At 39.7% G+C, this 18569-nt stretch overlaps 1 protein-coding gene across 1 annotated transcript in view; it reads right to left on the minus strand.

Moving 5' to 3' along the window:
• The window catches only part of tbc1d32 (TBC1 domain family, member 32), an 82880-nt gene that overhangs the window by 16843 nt on the left and 47468 nt on the right, over positions 1-18569 (minus strand). The window contains exons 26-31 of the mRNA XM_061051619.1: positions 17124-17217; positions 16909-17034; positions 13854-13937; positions 6140-6209; positions 3625-3740; positions 540-694 (exon numbers count right to left, since the gene is read on the minus strand). Coding sequence (XP_060907602.1) covers positions 540-694; positions 3625-3740; positions 6140-6209; positions 13854-13937; positions 16909-17034; positions 17124-17217 — 645 coding nt within the window. The remainder of the gene's footprint in view (positions 1-539; positions 695-3624; positions 3741-6139; positions 6210-13853; positions 13938-16908; positions 17035-17123; positions 17218-18569) is intronic.

Here is an 18569-nt window from a genome sequence, read left to right on the forward strand (position 1 = left end):
ATAATATTTTTTCAATCGATAATTATATTGTGCGCTTAACATTATAACTTATTTACTTTTTGGGTACTTCAGGGTCAAATTTCAACAAGCATCTTACAAACTATTTTTGCTCCTAAGAATCTTCACATCAGAGTAAACACAAGCCGCCAATAACACATACTTATGAGCTAACTTTGCATTTCTGTTGCTGCTGTTGCTCTAACTTTGAGTTGTATTTTTACAAGAAAGAAATCAGCTGACTCCTAGATGTAAATCCAGCTAACGTTATAATAATATAATAAATGAAACCGCTATATATACCTATAAAGCAGTATTTCATAAAATCAGACATGCTTTAAAGATCAGTGCTCTTGCTGATGTGTCTGTTCCCTCTCACTTTCAGATGGATAACATCAGGCCTCATTCGGCAAAATCGCAAGTGTAAGTGTGCTACACATCTGGTCCAATTCTCGTCAGTATTAAATGTTCAAATTGTAGGTGTTGTCTACAAAATCATGCCATGTATGATTTTGAACTAGAAGCCATATAATCATACTCACAGAGGCGTGTATTCTTGCCGGCCAGATGAACGCTGAGGTGTGCAGAGAGGACAGGTTGAGTAACAGACGCAGTGAGCGGTCTGTATCTCCGGACATCATGAGGAACACAGTGGAGAGCAGCCAGTCGTGGCCAGGATAACCTCTCTGCTGAGTGACTGCAGGGACGAGTTAAAGAGGCAAGGACTGCTGGGAAAGTTATAAAGATCAATGACTGAAAGCATCCTGAGAGTGATGCAATGAAAGGAGATAGGAGAGAGTGTTTATCTACCTTCAAATGAGTCTTATATCTTAAAGATGAAGTTCAGACTTTGAGGTGTCACAAGATACCTAATGAGTTTTTTCTATAAAGCAATACCTTGATAATTATTTAATTGTAGACCGTCACAAGGCTTTTCTTTTGACTTTGTGTTAAAATTTGTGGGAATTTATCAGAAACTTTTTTTTTTTAAACTTCGGAAAAAAAAAACTGTTAACTTTCTTCAGAAATGTTCAGAAACTATCAGGAATTTTTGTAAATTTCCAAGACTTTTTGTCAGAAAATTTCAGAAACTTTACAGAATTTCATTTAGAATTCAAAAAAAAGTTTTGTTGGGAACATACTGGGACTTCAGTCTGTGATTTTTTATGGAAATGCATGATTTTCAGGAATTTTCACCAGAAATTTCAGAAAATCTTGTCAGGAATTTTAGGAAACTTCAAGGACATTTTGTTGAAAACTTTTGGGAACATTCATCTGGAACTTTTTGGTGAAACTCTCACACATTTCAGAAACTTTCAGGAATTTTGGATGAACATTTCTTAAAACTAGTTGGAAATGTTTTAGAAATGTTCATCAACACTTATGAAACATTTAAAAAAAAAAAGGGATCAGGGATCTTTTGGAAATCATCATCAGGAATGTTCAGGTTTATATTGTAAATTTTCCAGAAATATTGTCAGGAATTTCCAAAAACTTTCAGATTTTTATTTTAGGAATCTTTAAGAAACTTTTTGCATTTTTTATAGGAATTGTTTTCAGGAATTGCGGACATTTAGGTCAGATATTTTTCAAAATTTCTAAAATTGTTCAGGAATATCAGAGACTTTCAGGGATATTCACCAGGAAATGTTCAGTCACTTCAATTACTTTTTGTAAATATTTCTTTGACACTTAACCCTTATAGACTTAAATCAACCTGTACCTCATAGCAGAAAAAAATCCCCCCTTCAATAAAAGCATCAAAGATCCATTCTTACAGGTAAAGTTATCTGTTCCCTTTTTGTGTTTGATTTGGGAGACCAGAAGTCAAGTATAAATCTAGTAAGAATTACAGCCACTATGATTCATATACAGTAGGTCTCCCTGGTGGCAGCTCTGCATTGTGAACACGTCATTAAATCAGCACAGCAGTGAGCAGGATATAAATCTCCCACAATAACATTCCAAGGTTTATAACTCGAAGCTTTCTCTCATCTAGTACAGGTGGTTTATTCAGGCCCTGGAGTATTTACTTTGTGAGCTCGGCTTCATTCGTACATTTTTGCAATTTCTTTCACATTCTGTCGGAGGCAAATAAGTGCCGACTGTGCAGGTGTGAGTCCAGGACAAAGCCCCAGGCTGCAACACTTCCTGCTTTTCCTGTCTTTTTACTGAGTAGCTGTCTTTTGACATGCTGAAACTTCAACTTTGTTTAGATGTAATGCACATGAAGTAATGTAATATGCCTTCCAAACAGCCTGTACATTTAAAAAAGCAGATTTCAGATTTAATTTCTCAAATTATTTCAAGAGGTCGGACAAATTTAAATTCCTGAAAATTTGTTTAAGGCTTAATTAAGATTTAATCTCTCTGCATAGTAAATCTGTAGCAGCCTCTTCATATTATCTGAATGTCAGCGAGGTGTCAGTATTACAAGTCAGATGTCCGTCATACTTGTGAACACTTTGTGTCTCTACACATGTTCAGTTTTTCACATACAGAGCAAACTGTCTGGAGGAGAGAGAAGACCTATCGTTCATTATTTGGGAAAAAAAGAAGTCTGAAAAGTTCGCAGAGACACAGATGTGGAGAGATAATCTGTGTTGTGTTGAACAGACGGGGACTGACGTCATCAGTGCTCTTGCTCTCTCTCACACTGAGACCTGGAGATTATCCATCTGACTCAGCCTCCTCTGCACACAAACACAAACACATCAATGCTCTGTCCTCTGATGAATGGTTTGAACTCAGAGAAAAAAAGGAAAATATACTGGGGGTAATTAAAAAAAAAAAGTAGATTAAAGTTAAACCTGAAATTGACACACGTTTATGGATTTCACTTGTCTTGTTTTAATTTTAAAGTTTTAATTATTACAAAATTGTGACAATAATGTTCTGCAGGGTTCACAACCTAAACATTCAGAGGAATCTGACAACTAAGTGTAACAAAGATTTAACCTTTTAAAAATCATAAAACTGCTCAAATCATTCTCATTAATCTTACATTCTTTGGTCGTGTCATTTCATTTTAGGAGAGGCTCACCCTAAACTTTTTTTTAAAGTCTCAGTAATGTGGGAAACAACTCATTTTGTTGTACTCGTGTTTAAGAAAACATCCTTTTCATTAATTTATTGGATAGGAAAGCTGAGGAGAGACGGAAAGTATCAGGAAGAGAGGGTGGGGATGACATGCACCAAATGGTTCCAAGTCAGAGCAGAGCCAGCAACTAGTGTGTGGGAGGCCGGCTCCACCGACTAAGCTATAACAGAACCATTTTCAAGGAAACCTAAAAGTGATTGTGTCCTCCTCCGGTGTTTCAGTGCAGATTGTTCTGTTTTTGGACGACAGAGAACACTTCCATTGGCCTGATTTTCATGAAACTTGTTGGAACAAGGAAACCTGGTCCAAGGAACATTTGTTGACAGGATATGAATCCACTTCAGGAACAAGAAATGATCACATGTCAGACCCTGAAACAAGCGGCACAGGGTTGTTTTTCTTTTGGTAAGAAACGACAGAAAACATACAAGCCTGATTGGCCAGATGGACTTATTAAAGTTTGTAGTGGATCTGAATCACACTAATGGAGACGACCTTTAGCGGGATCTAAGATCTGTAAAGGATACTGAGCTCTGAAGAGGTCTGAAGTGACTGAGTGGACAGGAAGGTCTTAACATGCTTCAGTAGCAGCGTCAGATCATTCACAGCATCTTCTTTTAGTATCTTCAGGAAGCGGCCATACCTGTCGATAAAAAAAGATTAAAGAAATCATGAATATCTTCCATGAACCTGTAAATCTGTAACATGTAGCCATGTACTGCTATTCTTTTACTCAAATCAAAGACATCACAGGGAAAGATGTAACATAGCAACCAAGAAATACTGCAGCCTCATGTAGACACACAGAAGAGCTCATCAAAATTCAATGTAAAAAGTCCAGTGTGGTCAGCTTTAACTCAGCGAGCCCGACACTTGTAAGTCAAGGATTAATTATAAATTCATGTCCAGCCACTTTAAATCCTATAAGACCTGCTGCTCTGCGGATAGCGCTCACACACACTGTCCTGTTGATTCCCCCCCAAAAATGCAAACATAGCACTGGGTTTGTTCTGAACATGCCCTGAAAACTTTTCAAGCTCAAAGGGCTCCCTTCAGGGGCGGTGTCGAGCTGAGAGTTATAACCGCTATGTACTGCAGCGGCGGGGTGTCATTAAAAGAAAAGAAACGAGCAGTGTGAGAACAGTTACTCAAGTCAGAGGGCTTACTCGCGGAAAAAAAATACAGAGCGGGGCCGAGTGTTAAGCACACTGGCATCATTAGAGTGAAAACTGAACAGCAGGAGGACATTTACAGACGGAGAAGTCTGAAGCTCAGGAAGGAGCAGATGGAACATTGTGATCTCTCTGTATACAGCAGCATTTTTATCTGATGCATTCAGTAACTGCAAAATGATACAAAGAGTCCGAGATGGACTCTGAACATGCCCTGAAATGATCTAGGCTTCCAGGTCCAGTTCAGTACGTTACCCATTTATTGGTGTTTCCAAAAGTTGGGAATGGTACCAAAATAAAGGATCCATACCGTTCTACTTTCCTGGTACCCCTCTGTTGGGGTTCCAAGGGTACCGATCTGACACTAAAGGTTCCCTTTGTTTACTGGGTCCCTGTTCTTCTTGAATGTTGGACTTCATAAATAGCGGGCTACACTGTGTTGGGATGCTATGATGTCACACTATTACACAGCTGACGCGGCTATCTCCATCTGGCTTACACTCTGCTTACCAAAAGAGGGTACGGTTGGCTGTGGAAACTCAGGGTTTACTGAACTGTACCAAACGGCACTGAACCAAACTGGACTCTTTGGTGGAAACGGGGCTTTAAGGTCACATCTTTCCAGGCTCAGGTGACCCAGTTACTGAATTATTACATGACAGCTCGCATGTCATGTTGTTGCACTACGTTTTAAACTTCTCTCTGTCTGGCAACACTCTTCCCTTCTTCTATCGCAAGGCAGCTTTATTTTGATATCTTCTGTGCACATTTGCAGCTTAAGCACAAACCTGTCCCCTCTGTGACTCTGAGGGAATGAAGTTAAAACCTGGTGTCAGATGTAATAACCTTGCATATACACAAAGAGCATGCAAACACCATTTCACACACACATTAGATTTTATTTAATGAAAAACTATCAATAAAGTTTTCTGCTTCTGTCCATGAAGAGTTTGGCATCTGATCCAAATAAATACATTCTTTATGTTTTATGTTTTAAAAATCTTTTCAGAAATGATCCCAGACTTTCCCTTGTACTGACTGATGATAACTTACCCCTATCGTGCAATGGGACTACACAGCATATGCTGATTCGGCACTTTAAAAGACGATAATCGATTGATTGATCAACTCAACTTTTACAGTAACTTACTGGAGTTAATGCACCTTGTCTGGAAAAATATGGTACAACACTTTTTTATTTGAAAGCGAGAAATACCTTAAAAAAAACCACAACTGGACCAAAAATGTCCTGAACCTCAAAAGCAGCGCTCTTATTTTCAGATTTTTTGTGAGTGTTCAAATCATCTTTGGGAGCCCTGAGAGGACCCGCCTCATTTTATTGACTCTGTTGTCTGCTGATAATGAGTCATTTCAGACGTTTCCTCCAAAACTTGACGAACTTCTCGTGAACTTGGGAAGACAAAGCTGCATTTCCTTTTATAACAGGAATACATTTATCTCATTATCTCAGAATAACAAGCCTTATTTTCCCCTGATAACGTTCCGGCGATCTAGGAAACAAAAGAGGCTGTTCACTGTGATAGTCCAGACCACCACATGCTAATGCTGCCTTTGTCCACACTAACGAGGTAAGTTTAGGATATTTATATGTTTGATTTGTGCTTTTGCAATTCTTTGGTAATGAGATAAATAAGTCAAAATCTTGTAAACACAACCTCAGATTATCCATGATCCCGAGAAAATGAAGTAAAAACAATGTATGTATACAGAACGGATACTGCAGTATCATTATAGTGAAGCTTGCAGTTTAGTGACTATAAGACTTGTTTGCACACAGCAGCTTTTCCTTTCCCAGGGTGCCACTGTAAGGAGTCTGTGATTAAAAAGACACTTCACTTCCTGCACATACCTGAGACAGGTGTCGACTCCCAGCTGCTCCACGGTGGATAATACAGCACTCTTCACAGTCTGCTCCTCGGCTGTAAAGCAAGGTGATTAAAGAGGAGAGATAGTTAAGGAAACAAGGAGAAAACCCAGAGAGAGGATACGGCTGGAGATTTCTTCTAAGAAAAACACTCCCTAGGTATCACTTAGTGCGCGCGTTATGACCTCAGAGAACAGAAAACATGACAAAGTATTGTGACTTTCTACTTTCAGGGCACTACAAATGTGATGTTTGCAGTCTGGGTAAAGCTTGACTGCCGTTGTTTGGCTTTTAATTGTGATGTTTGTGAGATAGCCCAGCATCAAGGTGACTCAGGTAATTTCAGTAACAGTCAGCCATGGGTAATTTCACAGCAGCACTTTCAGGGGTTTACCGCAGCGCAGTCATAACTCCTGATTTTTAGGAGTTTTTTGGTTTTTTTTTTCCGGAAGCGAATTGCAGTGTGAAATTTTGAGCCTTGTGAGAAAGCTCTTTATCGCCGGACTTTATCTTTATCTGCGGGGCGAGATACAACAGCAAGCCTCGAAAAGGAAATACTGGAGCAGAGCAGCTTTAGATCCACGGGCAACAGCTTTGTACAGATCGCAAAAGCTATCAGTCTCGCCAGCTTGCTCTCATGGGCTCTTACTTTGCTCCATTAAGTGTCCAGAAATCATAAAAAATATATTAGTTTTTGGAGTTACAGTTGTAATCGTGTGGAGGGGAACGATGAATGAAGCAATAACGGCGGAGGAGGAGGAGGACGAGTGTTTTGTTTTTTGGGAGACGGTCTCTGCTGCTTCTCAGCTTTTGGGGGAAAAAAAGGATCTTATTACATTTGTGCTAATGGATCCCCGGCTTCCGACACTTTGTGGCGATTATGATGAGAAGTTTTTAACAATTAATATGGGAAGTATTATCCAGCGACATAAGTGACAGGGAAAAAAAAACCTCAAAAAATCCAATTTACGGGCTAATGGAGCAGAAATTTGTAGGGGGAAATGATAATACGGATAGCTGAGCAATAATTCAACATTGTTAGCGTTTAAAAATCACAGCTGAGCTCTGTGGATTAATCACAGGGCCCATCAAAATCTGGCAATAATTGAGAGAAAATGGCTTGTGATGAGGGTACACAGCAGTGCCAGGACAACTAGCGCCGCGTTCCCTCGCTCACCCTTCTCCCCTCACATATTAACATCTCTAAAAAACCTCTTGCTGATGGCAATTACCGTCTAATGGAGATGAATGCTCTCTTGTTGTTTTTTATTTCCTCCCTCTGCATTCCTCTCCCCTGACTCGTCGTCTACTGAGTCGCTGGTGTCTATTTTACAGTTTGTAATAACTTTAATTCAACCATTTAGCTGTGATTTAAAAAGGAGTGAATGCTGAAAGAAGGCACCCGCAATTTATCTCTGACAATAGTCGTGACAATCTGTTCTTAATTGCAAAATCTAAACGGCTGTGGAAGTTGTGAAGAGTAATCTCGGGGATCTGCGTTTTTTTGGTCGCCTCCGTTCCCAGAATCCTTCAAATCCTCGGTGCTTCAGGGGAAATGAAAACAAAAGTACAAAACGGAAGACGCCTGCGGGGTTTATGGGATTTGGTGAGGGACTCATTATGATGAGACACATTATGGGAAAATCCTTCAAGACGAGCATGCAACATTTTATAAAGAGCTTGTTCATTTTTGTTGGCATGTGGCACTTCCAACAAATGTGTGAAGACTGAAAAATACATCTGAAATTGAGATTTTTTTATGATGTGGAAAGACGAATAACCAAATGTTATAATAGCTCTTAAGCTCATCTTTGAGGCCATTATGGATGCAAACTTTTAAAAAATCGAAACATCTGCAGCCCCATAACCGAGTAAACTTCATCTGCTGATATGTGATATTGTTGAAATGTTCAGAAAAAGTGGATTTTAAGGCCTAATGAAAATCAGCTCTGCTGTGATTCGGTCATGCAGGAGGAGATAATCACAGCAGAGCTGATATTCAGTACAGCATCTCGACCCCGAGTGTGATATTGCTTAAATAAAATAGTTGTAAAACCAGAAATGAATATCAAAAAGTAAAAACTCAACAACAGATTTTTTTTTATGTAACTCCACCAACTTAACTAGTTCCACAACTGAACTGAAACTATGGTAGATTGTTGCCAGGCAACCCAAACATTCCATTCTACTGCTCCTCCGTCGGTGTCCATGGTTACCAAGTAGCTTTGTGGTATGAATATTTACTTGTATTTTAAAGTAATACATTTTATAATAGAACCAGTGAAATTAGAGTTTGTTGTGTGCTTCTGAGATGTGAGGTTGGTTAATAATGACAAACACACTATCAGCTGTTAATGTCAATTAAAGGTATTCAGAACTTCTGCCTGAGGAGGAGTGATCCATATTGTGAACAGTCCCGGTGATGTTGTTGTCCTATGTCATCACTCAAGGAACTCCCTTTTGTCCAATCAGATTGCTAGTTCGGGACTAACCAGTGTATAATGTGCAATAACTGCTCCTTTACTATTATCAAGCAATCGTTTTTACAGTGTGTGTAAAAGTGCCCATCCATCCATCCATCATCCATCCATCATCCATCCATCATCCATCCATCATCCATCCATCCATCATCCATCCGTCCATCATCCATCCATCATACATCATCCATCATACATCCATCATACATCCATCATACATCATCCATCCGTCCATCCATCATACATCATCCATCCGTCCATCCATCATATATCATCCATCCATCATCCATCCATCCATCCATCATACATCATCCATCCGTCCATCCATCATGCATCATCCATCAAACATCCGTCCATTCATCCATCCATCCATCATCCATCTATCATACATCATCCATCCATCCATCATGCATCCGTCCATCCATCATCCATCCATCATACATCATCCATCATCCATCCGTCCATACATCATCCATCCATCATCCATCCGTCCATCCATCATCCATCATCATACATCATTCATCTGTCCATCCATCATCCATACATCATCCATCATCCATCATACATCATCCACCCGTCCATCATACATCATCCATCCATCCATCCATCATCCATCCATCATCCATCCATCATCCATACATCATCCATCCGTCCATCATACATCATCCATCCGTCCATCCATCATCCATCCATCATCCATACATCATCCATCATCCATCATACATCATCCATCCGTCCATCATACATCATCCATCCGTCCATCATCCATCCATCATCCATCCGTCCATCCATCATCCATCCATCATCCATCCGTCCATCCATCATCCATCCATCATCCATCATCCATCCGTCCATCCATCATCCATCCATCATGCATCATACATCATCCATCCGTCCATCCATCATCCATCCATCATACATCATCCATCATCCATCATCCATCTGTCCATCATACATCATCCATCCGTCCATCCATCATCCATCATCCATCCGTCCATCCATCATCCATCATCCATCCGTCCATCCATCATCCATCCATCATACATCATCCATCACCCATCATCCATCCATCCATCATCTATCCGTCCATCCATCATACATCATCCATCTGTCCATCCATCATCCATCATCTATCCGTCCATCCATCATACATCATCCATCACCCATCATCCATCATACATCATCCATCCGTCCATCCATCATACATCATCCATCATCCATCCGTCCATCATACATCATCCATCTGTCCATCCATCAGTCCATCATACATCATCCATCCATCATCCATCCATCCATCATCCATCTGTCCATCCATCAGTCCATCATACATCATCCATCCGTCCATCCATTCATTCATCCATCCATCATCCATCCATCCATCATCCATCCGTCCATCCATCCATCCATCTATCCATCCATCCATCCATAGTATTACTGTTTTAGCTGTCTGAGGTGGAGCTAGCCTAATGCTTTAATTATTTAGGAACAGAACAGGGAAATTATTAAAATGGAAAATCTGTTACTATTTTTTTGGTTTCCAACTTTTTTTTACTCGTCTGGATCTTTAGGCTGAAAGAGAAGTTGTTGTCGTAAACCAGGTAGAAAGTGCTGATAGAATCCATTTTAAATAATGGTTCGCTTGAGAAAGCGCGGGTCTCAGTTTGAGCTATCAAGATGGAACCGTCAGCATTAAAGGTGCTCTCTCTTTGTTTTCGCAAGCCACCCAATTTCAACACGCAGCTGAAATAAACAAGATTGCTGGACAGCTGCCTCGATGAGTCAGGGCCGTGAAGTGTGAGGAGATACAACTCACAACAGTGAACTGACAGAGGTTAATGCTCGCCAAATGAGTCCGCTCGCTCCCTACAATGGGAGCACTCAAGGAGGACAGAGCAGCTGGGACTGTAGTCAGCGTCAATCAAACGCCTAGAGGTGCCTACAACACACACACACACACACACACACACACACACACACACACACACACACACACACATATATGCAGGCACATGCGCACACACACACACACACACACACACACACACACACACACACATGTAACTGGTAGATTGCACAATTCAACAAGAACAATGACAGCTGCCTGGTCTCCTCAGAGGCTATTTTGCAGGAGGAACATTAGAGGGAAAATGGAAAAGGTGGTTGTGTGAGAGTGAGCGTATGTGAGCGTATGTGTGCGTGTATGTGTTTGAGAGAGTATGAAATAAAAAGGACACCAGAGAACCTTCATTTCAGAGCAATAAAGAGATGTAGAGGCGTAGGCTAATGTGGCTGTTTCATAACTGATTCTTGGTTTCAGGAGCAGAGGGTGCAAAACCATTTCCAGGGTATCATAGATTGTATTCAGCAGTCTTTACATTTAATTGTACTGACTGGAGGATTTTATGCCAAGTCATTACATATCTGATTGTTGCCCATTGCTCAGATGAAGCTATACCTGTTACAAGATTTTAAAGTGCCCTAGTCGGAGATGATTTATTATTTACCTGCTGTGACTTGGTAATATAACTTTTCCAACATAAGGGTTTTATCAGCTTTTTTACGATACAGTAAATACATCTGAAGTCTGTTAAAATTCACTTCTTGTTAGGTCTCCCATTTGAGCTAACTCGGGCAGAATAGTTAATTTTTGTAGAGTTTGATACTAAAAGTCTGTTTTCACTTTCATCTGCTAAAGAGAGAAATTTCCTCGGCACTAGCACTAAATCTGATTTACAAGACTTGATCTAGTTTGACAGCCAATCAACGCCAAGGAAACAAAATATTCAGACGTTGAACCCCAAGTAAATACAGACTGAGGCTGGAGTTTTAGGAATAGGAAACAGCTTGCTGTTAATAAAACCAATTTATTGGTGTGTAGTTTTGGATTAAAGGTATAATATGCAACTTTCAGAGTAGATGTCCAGTAGATGGCGCCAGTCTCTCCAACCAAAACAAAGCAGTCTCTTCAGTGCACCACTTCCCCCCCTCCTCTCCCTCCCCTCCATTAGTCGTCTGACCGAGGGAAGACATTTCTACGACTGATCTCCATTCAGATATTCATCCCAAAGTTGATTGGGCTTTTATACTGCTGTATGTTTGTATTTCATTGAAGGTTGGTTCTCCTTGAACTCCGCCATTATGCCTCTTCTAACAGCATCCCTAAGTGGACGGGACTGTCTCTCTTCCCCCTCATGTTAACAGCTGAACAGGTCTTTGCCTGCTTTTTGATTAGCTGGAATTTAGTCGGGGTCGGCATTTCCTATGGCGACGGCCAATGTTTGGCTTCATAACGCCTATTCAGAAACTAATGGGTGACATCACTGAGACTACGTCCATGTTCTATACAGTCCATTGAGCAAATTGATTTTGAATGAAGCAGAAAGTTTGACTACATTTGAGTTTATACATAGTTTCGGTCTGTCTTAAAAAAATGGACAACACAAAAAGGCCCCAAAATGTTGAAAATCTTAAAAGTAGAACCAAGCGGGAGAACCAGACCCAGAAAATCTGTGCAATTATTTCAATTAAAATGCATGATTAAAAAAAAAAAATTCATAAAGCGGAAGAAAATCATCAACTTTGAAGAGTGTGGGTTAATGGAGATAAATTAATCATCAAAACAAACAGAGAGAATTAAGATTGTTCATCAGTGAGGCCTCAGAGGAGACATGTCTGTGTGCCAACAGACTTACAGAGACCTCTCATGCACTACAGAGAAATATCTTATATTCCTAATATAGGAACAAGTGTAGCTGACATGTCTTTGCATCTTTAAGACAATACTGACAAATTCCACACAATCTTTTGACCACTACTCTCCATTGTTTAGGCTGTGTCACATATGACTGTCAACTCATTCATAACAGCTTCCTGGCTGCAATCAGGATACGTTTACATGCACAAACAAAAAAAACTGGATACTTCAAAAACCCGATCAAAACTGGGATTCTAAAGTCCATGTTAGCGCACTCAGTGATTGCAGTGAAAAAATCAGACAAAAGCAAACTCTAAAAATAGAATCAAACTCCTGGAATATGAAGGTCTGATATGATACAAATCTGTGTTATCTGGCTTTTTTTCTGGCTGCTCTTTTATTAATTATAACCTTCAGAAAGTTTGTAGTACTTTATGTAAGATGTCTTTTTATAATGCTGCATTTTCTGAAACACACTGATACAGTAGGACACCAATATTACGGCATTGCTGAATCAACATGAATGTCCTAAAGCTTAATGATAGCGGAGCTTCATCATGGCGCTGCAGCGGAATTGCACTTTGAAAAGGGCCTCTGTCTGCTCCCTGCACTGCGGTTCATCCCCTACTTTGCTTAAAGCACTGGCAGCTTCATTATGATAATAATTGTACTCATCAGAGCTGGGTCATTACACAAGTATCAAAATAATATTTGAGCAGGGGATTATTATTTCATCACATTGATTCAATTAAAATGTAATTTTCATCATTTCCAGTCATGACTTGATTTAAAACATACAGTCAATGTTGAACTAATATGATGTTAAACTCAATTAACATTAAACAATGAATTCCTTCAATTCAGCTAACACTTATTAAGGGTAATTTGGTACAGGTTGTAAAGCTTTGTCTTGTAATTAAAACTTTGTGAAAGAGTTTTCAAGGTGACAAACAGGATGTTCAATGGTCTGTTTAAACTCGATTTGAAAATGTTAAAAAATAAAACAGGGTAATGTGTAATTAGCATTTCAATAGCTTAAGGAAAAAAAGAGGTTGCTCTGCTTTTTTGGGTGTTCACTAATTAGCAGTGTTTATTCAGATTTTTATGGCTGCCATCAGCCTGATCAGGATGTTTAGGCCACTGGCTACCAATCACCTCCTGAAATCTTTCACTCGTTTGATATGAGGAACACATCACATCATCACCGGGGGTAAAACACTGCTCTGACGAGGAATGAGGAGGAATGTCTCTCCTAGTTTGCCCCTGTTTGCAAGTCGACGGAGGTGCCCCTGACTTCCACATTACATCTGAATGTGGAGTTAACCGAGACATCTTAACGACACCCTGCATTTCTATTGCTTTGGTCTACATCTGTCATCCACATCATGGTTTCACTCTGGTTGTCTGAATGTGGATTTTAAGAGTCCGGGTTCAGTTCACTGCTCCGTGGATCAATGCCCTTTGGTTATTTTTCCTTTGGCTAAATTGTTAAGAAGAAAACAGAGAGTGTTTGCTCTTCTTCACTGACCTTTGTACTGAGGTGGAGGGAAGAAGCACTCTGTGGCAGAGCTGGATAGATGAGCCACAACCGTCTCCAGAAGGTCAGCCAGCACTGAGCAGAAAAAACAACAAAAAAACACAGACACAGAGATAAGATTAATTCTAGGACAGCTACAATAAAAGCTCGAGTTCAAAGTAAATCTAATTTATGAATTAAAATACCTCAGCTTTGCTAGGATAACTATTTATAGAAGAAGGGGGATCACATCCTGTTCTGTACGTTGTGAAGCATGCCCATTTACACTGTAAGTGACCCAGAAAGAAACCCTCCCTGTGAATCATACATGTTTAATGAAACAATCTCAGAGTCTCTGGCATCAAAAGAAAATGATTCACTTGTCATCGTGAGAGGTCAGAAATGAATCAGTAAGGCAGAGAAACCATCTGCGGTCACTGAGGACCTTATTATACAAATCAAAGGGAATCACTCTGTAATGAGGCAACAACATGTTGAAAACATATTGTTCTGTTTTTCATATTCAGACGGAGAAGAACACATTTGTTTGACATGTAAATGTTTTTAGTAAATGGACTGCAGCGCTGCAAAGTACCGTGTTGAAATGATTGAATCTCATTGGGATGGATTTTGAAGTGCTTTTCATTAGCCTGTGAATGCTAATCAGAGAATTGATGTCCACTCTCTACTGAGCGCACGCCTCAAATCAATCTTCAAAGTGTGATTACCAGAAATAAGAATACATCCACCATCCAGGTTATTATGTAGGTACACCTGCACAATCTAATGCAATCCCATCAAACAGCTCTTCTATGAATACTACCTTTAGATTTAACTGAAGCTTGTGCAGTCTCTGATATGAGTGGGCTGTCAATTATTATTCTAAATTTAAACATTAATTCAAACCTAGGGGAGAAAGTTCACATTCGAAAAAGTTGGAATTCAAAATATACAGTCCATCAGCGTAACAGGCTGTCCGAAGCGGTATTAGCTAAACTTGACCATTGCGTGCACTCTTGACCTCAGTAAATAAAGGCAGTAATGTAGTGGCAAAAGCAACCAGGGTGTGATTCAGGAGATGTAAACTTTCATGAGGGAGACTCGTCTCTCTGCAGGCAGCAGCCCACTGCTTTAATGGAGAGACACAACTCTCCAAGCTGGCTCGCAAATTTATATTTGTGTTCACCAGGAGAACGGTGTTCTTGTCAGGAGGTAGTGTTGTTATTAAAAAGAGAGCTACACTCAATTGCAATCAAGTTCTCTTGATGATGCCCTGGTCTCTCTATCATTGCTCCTGCAGAGTGATACACATTGTTTAAGTGGTGGTGGTGCGTGATCATGAATTAATTTAAACATAAGACACACATCTGCAAAATTAACAAAACTGTCAAAGGTCAATAAATGATACTTGAAGATGCTCCTGTGAAGAAGCACAGAGGCAGATACTTACTGGGCTTACTGTTGATGTTATTATCAACATGATATATAATGTAATGTTATATAATTGAGTTTTATGTTGACTTAACTTGTGTTCAAATAACTTGATTTATCCGTTAGGAACTTCAGTTGTGTAAAAGAGCTTCAGTGTGCACACAGCTCAGCACAAAAAAACAAACAAAAACACACATGTACGAGTGGCTGTATTAAAATCATGATAAATAGGTCATAAATAATTGTTAAGAGAGTGGTGTTAAAAATAAATAAATGGATCAGTCATTCATGAGCCTGATGGATGTGGGCACAAAGCTTGACATGGCTCTCTTAGTCCTGAAGGAGAACTCTGCATGCTTCTGTAAAAGCATTCAGCAGCGTGCATCGATGTGACAGTTTTCCGGATGAGAAAACAATAAGCGCTGATCATTTTGCAATTTAAGCGATTTTCAGCACAAGTGAACGCATCTCATCGACGAGCTATTGAGGCAGCACAATTAAGCATCAATAAACTGACGAGATGGGGAGGTATTGAACAGGCTCTTCTGATTAGTGATGAGTGTTTTGAAGAGATATTATACTTTATCATTTTTTGTCTTAACGCTGTATAGATGACACAAGGGCTAATCACAGTGCCACATGTTCAATAAATGACATATGAAGTAGGATAAAGTCCTCAAACGGTACAGATTCCTTCATTGCATGTTTCTTAAAAAGTAGGCTTTGTATGGTTAATTATATGCCACTTCTACATGCAGAGGGGAGCAGAGCAGATAATACCTCTTGATGATGTTCTTCCAGTAAAAAAAAAGTAAAAAAAGTAAAAAAGTGAGCTCCACAGAGCCGAGAGTATGTGTGTGTGTGTCCACAGGCTGAGTGCAACAGTGTGCTGATGAAGGGAAGCAATCACGGTACAGTGTGTGCATTAATGGCAAGACTGTGCGCGTTCATTTGAATGTATTTCAGTCCTCATTGAAATCACAGCGATTTACTCCCACGATTATAAAGTAGGCGTCGGTGGCATTTTCATAGTGGATGTCAATGGTGAATGAGGAGTTCTTAAAAGGTTCACGGACATTAAATCTATGTGATCTCAGTGTGGAGGTGTGCGTGGGGGCACCTGCAGCAGCACACATCAAGGAGACATCAGCAGATAATGTAGTGAAATACAGAATCCTCACTGCAGTACAGGAGAGATTTTATCACTTTAAGTTACTTTTTTTTGTTTTTGTTTTTCATAATTTTTTTCCAAATCCTTTGACATATTTACTTCGCTAAGATGCAGCGGAGCCAGTGTAAGCACACACATTGGATAAAGTGAAAACCTACTAGCTCTGCTGCTGTGGTGAAGCGGAGACGGACCGAACACCCATCTTGTGGAATTTAGCAGTAAGTGGAGGTTAAGACTCAAATATCCAGAATGCCTTGTAGTTGAGTCAAAAAAACAGATTTCTTAATGGTTGGCTCGCTTTGCTTTGCTACAATAAGAAGTTACTGAATCTAAATTGATGTCGTTATTTATTTACTTTTTCTTCAAAATGTTCTGTGTTACTTTTATGCCTCACTCAAATTAAAAACTCATTCACATGCTGTGTACTTGTGGATATAAACGCTGTTACTCAGTGAACCATCTTACCCTTTCCAGTGACGACGTTGGGTTTGGAGGTCATGACTCTGCAGTACAGTCTCCTACAGTCCTCCATCCAGCTCGCCTTTTTCTTTGCGTCTTTAGATGAGGCCAGAAAAGCAGCGATCTCGGAGTCTGTATGATGGGGGGAAAAAACTGAAGGCTTAAAAAAATCACGGTAAAGAACCAGATAGTATTAGAAACTTCAACCTCTTCTCTCTTACCCTGGGCCTTATGGTCGATCTTTGGTGGGTCCAAAGTGTAGCAGGGAGGTAGAGGGTAGCTTGAAAACATGGGCCAGGGGTAAGGATCTCCTCCCTGGAACGAGCAGAGACATTTAAACACCAAAGTGCATCTATTATAAACACATAAACATTTGTTTTGTCTGCTGTAGAAGTGTTTCTAGACATTTTAAACCTACATGATTGATTGTGTTATTTCATTTACTGCAGTACTTCAATGATTAGTTTCTGTGGCAGTTTATGGGCTTACTGGGTTATTGATGTGTCATTTTGTTTGATTAGTTGCGTTTTTTTGGAATTAACATCCTGAAAGGAAGAATGTGCAACTTTTTGATCCAGTAGACGCGCCTGTAAGCAGCAGAATTAAATTAAAACAAACTGCTGTTTGGCCACACCTCCACCATACTGAAGCCTCTGCTCTCCTCCAGCGACACACCTCCAACCCCCAAAACAACTTTAGTGCAATAAAGCATATAGCATAGAGCATATCAATTGACACGGAATGACTGTGATCTAAAGATACTTACATGACATCAAAATAAGTAGTGAGTATGTTCTTCTTTTCTGCTCTAGTCCTTGAATAAAACAGCTCTTTATGCAAGGTCAGAAGCCGGCCGTCTGGTTCATGTTAACACAGCTCTGATAATGACACAGCCACACTCATTGTAGACTCAGTGTCGGTGTCACAGTCATGACTCAGTGAGACATTTACACAGGATATACTGGATTTCTACTTTCTTTATATGTAAAATGTCGCACACTGCCTTTAAAATTGTCCAAACACAATGTTGTATGGCATTATTTAGTTTGTGATATTATTCGTTTTCGCTTGTTTTACTGTGCTTGTAATCTCGATGGCATTGGAAATTAGGGAAACCTCAGTGTCTTTTCGAGAATAAATAAAGGTTTGAAATGAAATGAAAATGAAAATTTGAAAAAATATTTCAAACGTTTATCAGGGTAGAGCAATTTAAGAGTTAAGTGCCAAACTGGTATCATTTTATCAAGTTGCATTTAGTCGTATTTCCCTAACTTAATTTTTTTTTTTTTTATCTTTCTGTTCTCATTTTCTTTCTTTCCTGCTTTGTAACAGTCTGACTTATTGCTGCACTCATTAAGCTCTTCATATCTTACATTTGAAGAAGCACAACTTTTGACTCATAGCTCAGCATGTGACTTGCCAAAAATAATGTGCTCTAAATGTTGAAGGGGTTTAGGGAGCAGGCCTCTTTATCCCAATTGTCTGTGCAATCCGCTCATGATAATCCCCGCTGGTATTTGAGTCTGCCACTCAGGTGATGTGCTGCTCTTGACAGTGCTCTCTATGTGAGTAAGGCTCTGATGATTGTATAGCATCCTTTAAAAGCTCTGGGATCGCTTCATGAGGTGATTATTCTTCATGAGTTGAGGTACTTAAATTTAGACGTT

Source organism: Labrus mixtus, chromosome 12 (genome assembly GCF_963584025.1).
Source record: "Labrus mixtus chromosome 12, fLabMix1.1, whole genome shotgun sequence".
NCBI classification, from domain to species: Eukaryota; Metazoa; Chordata; class Actinopteri; order Labriformes; family Labridae; genus Labrus; species Labrus mixtus.